The 14,541-nt window shown below is 36.0% G+C and overlaps 1 protein-coding gene and 1 pseudogene across 3 annotated transcripts; both read left to right on the top strand.

The window, feature by feature from the left end:
• Window positions 1-372: 372 nt before the first annotated feature.
• On the top strand, window positions 373-5,766 carry LOC112758041 (kinesin-like protein KIN-1; annotated as a pseudogene).
• Window positions 5,767-6,174: 408 nt separating this feature from the next.
• Window positions 6,175-9,248, top strand: LOC112758171 (uncharacterized). 3 transcript variants are annotated; one of them, XM_025806769.3, is made up of 10 exons: window positions 6,175-6,525; window positions 6,616-6,685; window positions 6,763-6,888; window positions 6,972-7,035; window positions 7,131-7,218; window positions 7,340-7,424; window positions 7,636-7,692; window positions 7,901-8,014; window positions 8,410-8,480; window positions 8,600-9,248. In XM_025806769.3, exons 1-10 carry the CDS (start codon window positions 6,410-6,412, stop codon window positions 8,985-8,987), a joined length of 1,179 nt encoding a protein of 392 aa, XP_025662554.1. In that variant the 5' UTR covers window positions 6,175-6,409; the 3' UTR covers window positions 8,988-9,248. The 3 variants fall into 3 exon arrangements, with proteins under 3 accessions (XP_025662554.1, XP_025662555.1, XP_025662556.1); XM_025806770.3 differs by having other exon boundaries at window positions 6,315-6,525; window positions 6,790-6,888; XM_025806771.3 differs by lacking the exon at window positions 6,763-6,888 and having other exon boundaries at window positions 6,315-6,525.
• The last annotated feature ends 5,293 nt before the right edge of the window (window positions 9,249-14,541 follow it).

The following is a 14,541-nucleotide window of genomic DNA, read 5'->3' as shown; positions in this document are numbered from 1 at the left end:
AAGCTTCATTTCACGGTGAGCTTTCGGTACATCCTTTCTTGAATGGACTTTTCATTTTTTTTCTTTTTATGGTTTGGTTGCTGAGAAAATGTAGAATCATCTGAAAATAACTGTATCTGTTAGTGCATCTTCAAGTAAATTTTTGAATCCTCTGAAAAATCCACGTAGAAACGAGGAAACTTCGAGATAATCTACTGTTATATCTTGCTGCAGTAAAAATGAATCGAAAATATGGGAGTGGATACTCTTGTTATTGAATAACCTCATAGAGTCATAGTTCCGATTTCCGAACTTGTATTTTTCTTTTCTCTCTCGGATTTTCTGTTTTTCGTTTTCCATAGCTTTCCGAGAAACCTAAAATTGGATTCCTATCGAGGAAAACAACGTAGATCTGTTTCAAAATTTCCAGCTAGCTTCGAAATCTTTCTCTCCTCCTTGATTTCCTGTAAATTTCTTCTGCTGCCAGGTTTTGTAAACAGCAGTTGCTGGAAAGTACTATTTGCGGTGTAGCATCATGTCAAGTATTACTGTTTGTGCTCGCTTCAGGCCTTTAACTTCAAAAGAGAAGCTAAATGGCGATGCTGATTCTGTCTGCATTCGGTGCATAGACTCCGAAACTTTCGTTTTCAAGGTTTTGATATGTTATATCAAACACCTTATTTTTATCATTCACTTTTATAGCTCTGAAATTAATCACTAAGAAACATGGAGAGTATTACAAATTACGATGGATTGCCTCATTAATTTGAATCAATTTTGATCAGGACGATAAGGATGAAGAATTAACGTTTAGCTTTGATAGAGTGTTCTACGAGGAATCCAAGCAAGATGATGTCTATCAATTCCTAGCTCTTCCCATAGTTAGAGGTACAAGTTCAGAAATCTCATTACAAATTTATGTCAGTGCAATGGTAAATTCAAATCTTCAGTAGTTTCAATTTTGTTTGCTTCCTTATAATCGAAACTACAACTTTATCTGATCAAATATCATCAACATTAACTTCGACTGGTGAAATTTGTTAGCCTCTTGTCTTGTTTAATGGAAATATATATATATGATCGTACATTTTTCAATAAAAATTTCTGAAACGTTTCTTAATCAGAGTTTGGGAAAATGACACTTGCTCTAATTATAGATCTACTCTTTACTTGATATCGTGCTTTGAATTTTATATGTATTCCCATCAACAAAACAGATTCTGTCAACGCAATTAATGGGACAATTATCACTTATGGCCAGGTGAGATATCATAACGCATCTCTATATACATGATGCCACCATATGTTGGTTTTTCTCCCAAGAAATTCATCTTTTGATGAACTACTACATGATCCCTAGCTGGCACGACACAGTGAACTGTTATAATGGTGTATTCATGTAGAATTTCATGCTGCCTAATCTGGAACTAAACAGAGGACACACTACGCAAAAACTAAGCATTCTCCTTTCTAAATGCTCATTGATTTATTCCGATGTTGTTGAACTTACAGTTCTAGATATGTTTTTCCCATTGAGAGGGGCAGCCACTATTTATTAGTTACATTCAAAAGAACGCATAAAGAGTCAAGGAAAGTTCATGAGTTTTTTCTTCCTGTGGTTCTAATGGATATTTCGTTTTTTGGTCAATACTTGCAGACTGGAGCTGGGAAGACATATAGTATGGAGGTGATGGTTATCGCGGTTTAGGTGTCTTAAAATGAACTTATAGAACCTAAAATGCAGCAATTATAAAATGATGATTTTCTGAAGCAGGGACCTGGTATACTTGAATGTGACGAACAGAAGAAAGGACTTCTTCCAAGGGTTGTAAAAGGACTATTTGATTCCTTAAGTCCTTCAGATGAAGAATTGACATTTTCAATCAAGTTGTCAATGGTATATCATGACATTTACAAATTAGCTACCCAATATGATTGATAATTGGTAATTAAGCGGTTATGATGAGTTGTTTTTCTAATTTTGACTGTAACTTGTTCAGGTTGAAATTTACATGGAAAAAATAAGGTAAGCACAGCTTTTTTTGGTCAACTCTACAAGTACTTAGGTGTATTCTTTTTAAGTCGGCAAATTTTTTTCTCAGATTTGATCATAAAATTAGTTCTGACGTGAAACGGGATCTAATTTAACAGTCAAACTATGTCTTCTTGTGTAGGGACCTTTTGATTTATCAAAAGACAATATACAAATTAAGGAGAGTAAATCTCGAGGAATAATTTTACACGGCGTAACAGAGGTTAGATGTTTTTCTGGGAAACTTTATATCTCATTTCTCTCTAAGTCATTCATTTCGTTCTAAAGTTACATTGTTCTCCAAAATTTATGAAACTTAAATTCTAATAAGCTATTTGTGTCCAAATAAGATATATGCTCTGATATATAATTTGCTAAATTAGTCCTGTCTTCTACGAAGGCTCTGGTAAGAAAACAGGATATACTCCTCGACTTATAGAGAAAAGGAGACCTAGGAAAACCACACAACAAGCTATTAAAGAGATTTAAATATTGATGATTTAAATGCAGATATCATTTACGTTGGAACACTATGAAATTAGCTGATCCATTATCCATACAACCAACCCTACTAAGCGAGACAAGACTAGTTGGATATAATTTGCTAAATTCCGTTTGGAAACCTGAATCCTACATGTCCTCAGTAAAAGATTTGTCTACATAAGTTTTGAACAAGCATCAAGCAGATTGCGTAGGTGTGCGTACATGGTTTATTTTTTCTTCATGTAGTTGCATTTAAGCATAAGGCGACACAATGTATGAGTTGATTCATCAGATAGAATAGTTTGGAATTATTTTGTCTTCTTCTATGCAATATAAATATTTTCTTCCTAGTTTATACAAGATAATTAGTTTGAGAACAAATAAAAGCTTATTCTTACTCAATATTTCGGTTGATGTTGTATAGAACTTACAGACCCTTTTAATTTCTTCCTTCAGATCACTGTACTGGACCCAGCTGAAGCTTTGCAAAGCCTCTCCGTAAGAAACCAACAACATGTGCATCATTTTTTCTTTTCTAGATGCAGTTTATGTTTGCTTTTCTAATTCTGATCTGAAATATGTAGAGGGGGATAGCTAACCGAGCAGTAGGAGAGACCCGTATCCTGCTTTGACTCCTTTAGCTTTTATGCATTTTTTCTAATACATGATAGATTAGATGAAAGATATCTCTGTTAAGGGAAAATAGAGGTGGAGTCAGAAAAGGCACCCTAAACATATAACTTGCAGAAATGAACTTGGCCAGCAGCAGAAGTCATTGTGTTTATATATTCACAATCCAGCAAGAATTTTTGAGAGAGAAAAGGTATTGATTCTGCAGATATCATTGTGTTTTAGTGTTACTTACAAATCATTCTTAAACACTTAGACTGTGAACAGGATGAGGTCCGGAAAATTAATTCTTGTGGACTTGGCGGGGTCTGAGAAAGTGGAGAAAACAGGTGCTGAAGGAAGAGTTCTAGAAGAAGCTAAAACCATAAATAAATCGTTGTCTGCTCTTGGGAATGTAATAAATTCTCTTACATGTGGCTTGCAAGGAAAAACAAGCCATATCCCGTATCGTGATTCCAAGCTCACCCGAATGCTTCAGGATGCACTTGTTAGTTTCTTCATCACTATAATCTGTCAAATTATACCAATTATTCAGCAAATCAGTGTTCCTCATAAGGTATTTCTTACAAAGGGAGGAACCGCTAGGACTGCATTACTCTGTTGTTGCTCCCCTAGTGCTTCTAATGTATCAGAGTCTCTGTCCACTCTCCGTTTCGGAGCAAGGTATGTAATTCATGCATGCATAATTTGAAGACTGGTGTCCTGGCTATTTTTCTTTGATGATTTCTTAACTAAAATACAGAGTAAATTCATTAGATTAACTTAGGTAGTAAAAATAATTAAAAAATTCCCATGAGGCCATGAATGAATAGACTCTCGATTTTACTGAGATTAAATACAGTAAATGGTATAACATTTTGAGTTTATTTTTTTCTAGTGAATTACAATTAAAGGTTAATTTTCAAGTAAGGGAGAATACGGATCCGTTCTAACGATGATCCTTGATCCATTTTGGGATGTGGTGCTGGGTGGGAGCAGGGCGAAACACATAAAGTCCTCTCCTCGAGTTCATTGCATTGAAGAAAAGAGCAACACAGGCTCCACTGCTTCTTCTCCACCGGGTGATGAGTTTTCTTTAAGAATTATGAACGAGGTTAGAATATTTTCATGCAGTTTTATTTTGTTTATACGTCTTTGTTATTAGGATTGATAATAAGAATTCTATTGATACAGTTGGGGAAACGATTGAACATGGAAGATGTGAAGTTATTGGAGGAATTGTTCATTCAAGAGGGAATTCTTTATGATCTACAATCAGTTGAAGAAGATCAAGAAATAGAAAATCTTAATTTTCAGACTATATCCTTACTACAAGAAGCCTTGGAAAAGCTCACATCGGCCATTGATGAGGTAAGAGTACGATAAAAGATGCGCTACAATCTTTCTCCTTCTCAATTTTTGAAGTCTTAATGTGGACAAGTGTTTATTCAGTTATTCAACAGATCTTTTGTGATAGACAGTGGATGTGATAATAAGATAGCAGGTAGTAGAGCACCTTCAATCTCTAGTCTCAATTTGAATCCCATGCTGTCTGGTGGAGGTCGATGGTGATGATCCGAATAACAATAATAACACAATAGTAATAAATGATTGGCCTAAAGATACATATAGGACTCAATGATATATGTAATACGCAGGTTCTAATAATAAATAAAGAAAAGGACATTTTTAGCGAAAGTCAAGCCCTTATAAGTAATGAGAGATAATTACTTCTATGATACTAATATTTGGATAATATTAGTTCTACATCTAGAATTTAAGAAACATCAATAACTCTTGTGAAAAGGTTAAAAATGTTATCGCCTATTCCTTCATATTCTTGGAAGTGAGGTCATTTTCAACATTTTCACAAAAGTTATCGGTTATTTAATTCCTCGTAACATTTATCCAGTTATGAATAAATGATCGAAAATTTTTATTTTATTGTTTGCACATACAATTTTGCAGCTTAAAAGGGAGAACAGCATTCTCAAGGCAAAAGTTGATGCCTCTGTGGAGTTTTCCTTCTGCAAGGAAGATAAGAAAAGATTGATTCATAATATGATTTTTGGTGGGGTTATCTTTGTTTCTCTTTGGGGTCTTTTGGTGTGGGTTATTTGAGTGTTCTGTATATTTGGTTAGGATAGTCTGTAGTCGGTGATCTTTAGGTGCTGGCTGTGCGAGCTCTTGCCATATTCCATGGTGTGTTGCCTTTTGTTTTCTCTACTTAAGCATCCTTCTCTGTTGTTTCTAGTACTCATTAAAGAAACAAAAGTGATGGTGGGAATCCTGAGTTTCTTCTTAGGTCTTAGCTGACTGGGCCGCAGTTCTTCAATACCATGGAATACCTCTTCATCCAACATGCCTTGCCTGCTTCTTTTAACTAGTAGCTAGCAGCAATATTATTATTGTGGTCTATGACTATAAGGATGTCTTCATTTTAGCACAATCAATTTTATAGTTCAGCTTTTGTATAGCGCTGTTGCAGTATGGTATGACTATGATCTACCATACTGATACACCTATCCAAAAGGTGGGTAGGATTGGCATAATTTTAGGGCGATGTATACACATTGAGATGCAGGAGTTTATAATTATTGTTGGACTGCTGCGTTCTAATGGTAGTAATACAACGGGACGGATCTGTTATATCACAAGAAAAATATTTCACACTCTGCAATCTACACATATGTTATAACTTATAAGTAAACTTATTAGAAATCCTTATACCCAAATTGGGTTGGTTTAGTGGTTAGCTCATTAGTCTATTTAAACAAATGTCGAGGGACAAATTCTTAAATGAAATTTATTACTGCAGTGAATAGTGCTTGACAAATTTAAAGAGGATAACAATATATATACCACACATTCTAATCTAATCTTGTATAGAAACTAACGATACCAACACTATCACAATCATTCTACAACTAATCAGTACATAACCTACTTTTAATCATTCTAAAACAATAATAAACGCTGAATGGTACGTGGTAATACTAAGCACCCTAAAATGCTGGAGCAAGTACAATAGTAGAGTTTCTTTTGGGCTGGTACAAGTACAATAGTAAGGTTTGTTTTGTTTTGAGTCATAATAATAAGCTATGTTTGATGCTGCTATACGGCGCCCAATTCTACTTCTCAGAGCCCAATTTTTGTTTTTGGAGCCCAAATCCCAAATATTAATAGTCTATGTCCAATGATCTCAGAAGGCCCAAACAATTGCTGTTGGGCTTTGTGTTTCACTGATAATTGCAGTTCTCAGAGGCGGTGGTCGGTAGAGGAGGCCGGAAGGTGAAGGGGGAAAGCATGGCGACGGCGGCGGTGGAGGAGCAAGAGCTGGATCCATCGCTGCCGGCTTGCGTGAACCTGATTTCAGCGATTCTGGCGATGGAGCCTTCCGATTTGGTGATCTCACATGCCAGGTCCCTTCTTCCTTCCTTCAATACTATCATTCACTGTGTTACGTTACGTGAATTAAATGTTGAAGTTGAAATTGAAAATTTGCATTTCAGGGCGTGTGGTGGAGGCTCAATTACAGAGTCAGTTCAGAAGTTCATCTGGGACCATTGCCTTTCCACTCCTGTAATTTCTCCACTCTCGTTCATATTCGTATCATATCATGTTATTGCTTTGAAACGTGAATATTTAGCCAAATACAGGGTGATTTTTATGCTCCTTACTTGAAGATTTTTCTCAAGAAACTTATAAGTGAAGTTGAGTTTGATCATGGCTATGTTTTGGACTACTTGTACGAGCTCTATGCTCAGTACATGACATCTTTCAAGGTTTATTACACTCACAGAACCTTTTTAGTTGGATATGATTTGTTATAGGTTTGAGAATTTCCTTTCATTATCTTTTTTGATAGGATGACAGTTTTGGCAAAAGAGATACAAGAGTCTGCAAAAGAATTTCGTATATTTTTCCTGATGGTAAGTCATAATTAGGGTCATGTTTCTCCATTGATTCTTATATGATGTTATTTAATTCAGCTTATATTTGTTTGGCTACTGGTATCTATCTATAGGTTGTTCTGAACTACAAAGCAAGCAGCACTCAAGAGCGTTGGTGTTTACCTTACAGTGTTCTCTTAATATGCTTGAAGGTGATACAGGGTAAGCTCATACTTGTGGTAAAAGACCTTTGATATCAATTGCAACATTTCATGGATGGTCGTGGTCTGTTTATATAACTGCCATTAACTTTGTAAAGTTTGGTGCTGGTTTGGTTGTGCAGGTGTTCCATATGGCCATCAAGTCTGTTTCTATCCGAGTTAATACTTTCTCATCCAAAGTTGTTTTCTAATAAATCTTGCTTTGAGGTCAGTTATATTATATATATACTACGATTTTGTTGAATTTAGAAACAATTTTGATGTTTTCTGATCATGTATAGTCCGTTGCATTGTTGGAATTTTCACCTTCTGTTTATAAATTTTCATAATTTCATTTCTTTCCTTAAGATAGCTATATAGGCTTTCAAATGTTATCATTGTCTTGCACCAAGTCTTACTTCCTCAAAATTTGAAACAGATTGGCTCAGGAGTTGGCTTAGTTGGATTATGTCTTGCACATGTGAAAGCTTCCAAGGTATACCAAAAACCAATCTTTAATTGATGACTCATCCATGAATACTGAATACAAATGCTTGCATTTTTGCTTTTCGAACAATGTTTTCTTTCATTCTTAACAGAGTTTAATTTTAACAAGCAATATGTGATAATTTTTACATTGGTAATCTTAGGTTGTGATTTACCAGTCAAATTTAGTCAACATAAGACATGTTTTTGGTCAACAGGTGATATTAAGTGACGGGGACTTATCAACTCTAGCTAACATGAAGTTTAATTTGGAGTTGAACCACCTCAATATCGAAACTGACATGCCACAAGGAAGTGAAAATCCAATCATGGTAAGTCTGAATCTGCATGGACTCTTTCGGATTCTGATTTTATACATATATATGCAATCCTGACACCATTCATCTCTCAGTATTCTATAGACCATTAATATGTGCTTCAACTTATTACCTTATCTCCTTATTCATGTTTTTAGTGGCTTCAAGTGTGTAGTTCCAAATTAAGACCATGAATATGAGATTAGTCTTTAAATCATCTTTCAAAATTTTGTTGTTCTTCTGTCACAGTTAGTGTGCTTTAATAAAAGTTAGTTCACACTGTCTGGTGTAGACGGATCTGCACTCTTTAATGGGGTGTGCGTTTACTTATATAGATAAGGTAAATGATAATCTTTATTATGTGTCAAGCTTCGGTGGTTGAATGATCTTCATTGATTCATGAATCTCAGGTAAAATGTATGCATCTGCCATGGGAATCTACATCAGAGAGTCAACTCCAGGATATTGTGCCAGATGTTGTGTGAGAGTTGAACTTTAAATTTTTATTTACCCTCATGAAATGAAGTTTATTTCCTATACTACAACTACACCTTATAATTTCGTTATACTTAAGCAATTCTTATTATGATATTATTTCAGCTTGGGTGCAGATGTGATATATGATCCTGTTTGCCTTCCACATCTTGTTCGAGTACTAGCCATTCTTCTGAATAGAACGAAATCAGATTCTTGCAAACCTGAAAATGGAGATGCTTGTGATGAATCCGTTGGTAGATGCAAAGTAGTCTATAATGGGCGTGCGGATGGCAAGTCAAAGGAAGCACCAGTGGCCTATATTGCATATGTTATCCGGAATATTGAGACATTCGATTACTTTCTTTCGCTGGCGAAGCAGGCTAACCTTGATATTATGGACCTATCAGATTCGCTGAAACCTCTAAATCTCCTCCGGTACATGCAGTCATACAATCAAACTCATGTAAAACTGTTGTCTATCACTTGCAGCAACAGAGTCATGGGAGCATAAGGTGATCTTCACGTGTAATTTTTTCCCCCTGGTGCTTGGAAGATCATAATACAAGCTGAAGAGATGGGGGCATATAAATATAAGCTTAGGTGTAATATTTAGTCAGATGATTTCTAAGGAAATGAATTAATGGTTTTTTATTTTTGTTTTCTCTTCGTGTTTTTGTATGTGTGAGATAGATATGAATCTAGACTCTATATTGTAGGCTGGTCCCTTCGCTCTTATTATTTCTATTGTAAATTATGTTTTTATTTTTCACAATATTTCCGAGTCCGGCAGGTTAATGACTCTATTTAAAAGTCTGTCATTGGCAAATGATTGTTGCAACAAGGTGAGTTTTGAATTCCCTAATACTTGCTTTAGTATAAAAAAAAAGCTAACCACATTTGTTATTATGATATGTATTTATAAAACGAGTAATTTAGATATAATATAGTGAATAAAGGCAAAATTTGTTTTTTTCTTTTTTTTTTTCACTCCTGTAGTAGTTGTCGAGAGGCTTTTAATAAATAAGTATTATTTATATTTTTGTATTTTAAAATTATTTTTTTTGAACCAAAAAACTAAACATACTTAGGTGGAATATCAATAGAAAAGTACTAGACATATAAAATAAACTAATTCCTAATTATTTTTGGCAATGCCAACAACAACCCAAAAAATCGAATATCACTCCACTCTTTGTAACACTCCTAATCGACATGTTGACTACTTTCGTAACACCTATTTTTTTATTCCTGAAAATTTCGTCATTCCTTTTCAACCAAGTGCTCCAAAAGATAACAATAAAACAAAACTCACCAACATCGTGAACCACGTAAACTTATGGTCATTCAATTCTATATCCACCAGTTCTATATCCTGTATCCATGTTTTAAAGTCTTTCGTTGTTGCTGTTAACACACTGGCGCATTTCCTTTCTTACATCTAACTACACAACCTCATTGAAGTTACCTGTGTAGCAAAGAAGAACTTGACATATTTTCGATTAAAAACTCAACTCTTTCCACACAGCAAGCTTCTCCTCCCTTGTATGTGTAACACCCCAATTACCCTAAGCCTTACCTTTAGCCGTAAAGCAAAGGTTAATCAGAGATTACGACAATTCTAAGGCTTATACATAGTTATATAGAAAGAAATAATATATTCTAGAAGCCTGATAAAGGATTTAGCTCAAAAACAGGATTTGAAAAGCGCATAACGTACTGGCGAAGCTACTAACTTAAAACACAAGGTACAGATAAGATGTATCAAAACATAATAGTATAATATCATAAGAATCTAGCCACGACTCGCGGAGTTTAAGTCGGCTAGCCATATACAAACAACAAGAAGATTGTAGTTCAAAAGGGCTTATACAAGTTTTGTTCTTTCAAATAAAAGTCTCTAGGCAGAACAAAATACAAAAGTGAGAGAGTACAAGATAAAATAACCAAAAAGACAACAAAATAGAATAAGATTATCCGCTCTGCTACCATTACCCAACTCACTGCGGTGGGTCGCGACCTGCATCTGAAAAACAACAATAAAGTATAGAATGAGAACCGAAGGTTTTCAGTATGGTAACAGTGCCCAATGATGTAAGATGTAAGGCCCCGGGACGCCGAAGGCAATCCTAGAACTTCACATCACATATTGATATTCAAGCTTAGAACAAAATAAATAAATATATAAAGAACTTAAACCATAAACCAGGGTTGTCTAAACCTAGGGGAATTCTAACTAATACTGTTCACACCGCTGTATCCCACAGCCGTCGCCAACCTAACCTCCGTGTGATCCCATCGCCACCGCCTACCTAACCTCCTCAGCACCAAACAATCACAATATAAGTGCAAGCAAGTAAAACATAAGTAGAAGCATATAGAACAAGTAATTCAAGTAAGCAAATAGACATGTTATTCATTTAGGCATACAATTACAAGTCGGCAAAGCATATAAACAGATAAAAAATGCACATGATGAATGTCTATCCTATTGGCTCGTGATATCACTTGTCGGTCCATAAATGCCAACCCGACACATCCTTTCGGATGTCGCTTTTCTGCCGCACCCACGAATATAGTGTCGGACACACTCTATTGACCCACGGATATAGTGCCGGGCACACGCTATTCACTCACGGATATAGTGTCGGGCACACTTGCATGCATAACCCAAGGATATAATGCCTGACACACTCTTGCAGCAGAAAAGATTATCAATCATAAGTCAATCTCAGGAACATAATTCCCTGCACACTGTCATACTCAACCCAAGGATATAGTGTCTGGCACACTCTCATTATTCAACAAGATCATCATCCCAAGGATATAGTGCCTGGCACACTTTCCACATTCAACAAATCCATCAACAACCCCAAATCATCACCAGTCATTACCATTCCTCATCTCACATCTCCTTCAATTATCCATTTTCAACATTCCAAAGATATAGTGTCTGGCACACTTTACCTCAATAAACATCAAGCTCATAATACCCATCATCAGTTCTTAATTCCATTCCGAACTCATTAGTTCCTCAATTTCTCAATTCATTGTCAGTACTTCACTACTCTTCCTTCTCTCTCAACCACACTCATCCTCCATACCCCAGAAACCTAGACCTCCGTCTGCTAACTTTTCAAAATAATCACCAACTAAAACCCTTAGCTTATCTCTCATCTTCCCATACTCAAAATTACGTCCAAAAGCCTTAAAATGGTGTTATAGAAGCTTACAACCTTGTTGGGAAGGTGAAATAGTTGAAAACAAAGTTTAAAATTATGAAACAGGGCGTGTGCGTCCGCACAGGGGTGTGCGTGTGCACGCCCAGGAAGATTTTGAAAGTGTACAGGTACGAAAATTCACAAGCCTGTTCATTCGCACAAGCTGTGCGAGCACCCCAACTGACGACCCTTCCCGACTTGTGCGTGCGCACAGGGCTGTGCGTCCGCACAGGTCGTAATTCTTCATTGATGTGCGCGCGCACAACCTAGGCTAGCGTTGCCACCAGAGCCCTTTCCCCTGCCTGTGCGTACGCACAAGTCTGTGCGTCCGCACAAAATAACATTTTTACAGGGTTGTGCGAGCGCACAAGGCTGTGCGTGCGCACATATCAGAAAATCCTGAAATTCTGCAACTTAGTAGAATTTCAGATTTTCTACACCAACTTTGAATGTTCATAACTTTTTCTACAAAATTCCAAATTTCACAAACTTTATATCGATTAAAAGGATTTTCAAAGATATCTAATTCTAGATTAGTTTTATCAGATTTTGAAAACCGAGACAAAAGTTATGATCAGACAAAGTTCACCAAAAACTCACTTTTACCAAGAATATCAAAACCTCAACATTACCAACATTTCCAACCAAAACCACTTAAAAATCCTAATTTCTATCATCACCTACCATTTATAGCATATTATACCATTCCCAACCACCAAACCTCAATTATATGATACCAAAGTCAATCCTCCAGCAACACTTTCCTCAATCCTAATTCAATCATCATCCAATATCAAAATCAACCCCATTTCATTCCAATTTCAATCTCTCACACCATCCTTACCAATTTCAACATCATAAATTCACCAACATATTCCAAAATCATCAACTCATCATAATTCATGTCATGTATCAACAATCTTAACACTCACCTTCATTATACCAACAACATCACTAATCACCATCAATTACCAACCACATCAACAACAATAAATCACATATCCAACATCAAACATCATAATCCCTCAATACCACCCATCATTATCAAATTCACATATTTCTCATAATCATTAAATACCAACAACCTCATCAAATCATATAATCAATATTACTAGTATTTGAATTCGTTTCACACAACACCACCACTTCATTTATCAATCCTCATTAACAACACCAATCATCAACACTCAATAACACCAAAAATTTCCAATAATCATCATCAACCACAATAATCTAATACAACCCACAATTATCATCCATTCACATATAAATATTCATACACCAACAATATTCAATCCTATCTTATGGTCAACTAGCCTAAGTGTCCATGAACATTATATATTACATAAAGAAAACCGAAATCATGCCTTGGCCGATTTCCAAATGCACCAAACACCAAAACAAAGCCACCAAGCTTGATCTAAGGCCTCAACCAACTCCAACAAACACCAAAGCTCAAACTAACAACACATATATACCAACATCAAAACCTAAGATACATAAAATAACTAAACACAAAGGTTTAGTGAAACTTTACCTTATCCAATATGAGTAGGGGTAAAATCCAATAATTACTCGCTACTAGAGATCACCTAAACAAGCAAAACCACAAAACTTACTCAAAAACCAAACCTAAAACGCGCAGAAATTTAGGGCACGAAATTGGGGAGTGAGATGCGATTTCTTACCAAGTTTGCTTAGATAGAAACGTAGAGCTCATCGAGAACTTCGCGTAGCTGCAAATGGCTCATCAATCGGAGCTCCGGATCAAAAGTTATGGCTTCTGGAAGTGGAGGATGAATAGTGCTTCCATGGCTTCTCTTCTCTCTTCTCTCATAACCGAACTCTCTCTCTCTTTTTAATGAAAATGAGCTGAAAGCTCATTAAAGGAGACTTACACAAGTTGGGCTTGGGCCCGGTCCAACTCGTTAGCGTTTTTAGCCCGTTCGACCTAACTTTGGGTCAAACCTTTAACATTAACGCCCGGTTTTCCATTCCTAATATTTTTCTAAGGTTTTCGACTATTTTTCACTTTTTTCGCACAGTACCGGGCAGACTTGAACCGGTTCAACCGATTTAACTGTCGGTTCGCGGTTTTTCACGATTTTTTGCAGAAAACACATTTTCTTACTCGGAAAGACCTACTGAGTCCAAAAATCATATTTAAATCCCCAAATTCTCATTCTAACTTTCCGGAACTTACTTTGGGTATTTAAATTATTTTATTCGTGAAAAACCCGGTTCTTACAGTATGCGCACCATACACCAAGCAAACCGCACAATGAAAATTATTGTTTGTCAATTCCCCTTCTATACACAACTATCTCTCCCATTTGTAACAATTACTCAACCTAAACATCATATCATCCCACATTATTAATAAACTTCCGGAAACACCTTCTGATCCCATAAATTCTCAATCCACCACATCATTACCCCAAAATTGCGCTTTACCAAACTTAGTAAATACCTCATTCTTTATCTTTATCAATCCTAACATATTCACATTATTTTTACGCTTAAATTTTTTACCATTCTCCACTTTCCAACACCCCCATAAACCCCTTACATTCCGCGAACTAAAATCATTTAAAAACTTTATTACACACCTTATTTCGGTTTTTGGGCGGCTCCTTTTTGCTTTCTCTTTCTATTTTGGTTGCCTTACTTTTTGTGTCAATACTTTATTCTGAGCTTGGAGCTCCTGATTCAACCGCTAGATCCCAAGCAGTTCTGTTTTCAGCCATATCTTTATCCCAACCTCTTCCGTGCGCATCTTGATTAGTTTCACCATCTGCCTGCTCTGAGTCCCCTGAATCTTCCAAGTTCCTTATTATCTCTTCATCC

The sequence above is a fragment of the Arachis hypogaea genome, chromosome 16 (assembly GCF_003086295.3).
Source record: "Arachis hypogaea cultivar Tifrunner chromosome 16, arahy.Tifrunner.gnm2.J5K5, whole genome shotgun sequence".
Classification (NCBI taxonomy): Eukaryota; Viridiplantae; Streptophyta; class Magnoliopsida; order Fabales; family Fabaceae; genus Arachis; species Arachis hypogaea.
Note: the sequence above shows the minus strand (reverse complement) of the source record. Positions and strands in the feature narration are given on the sequence as shown.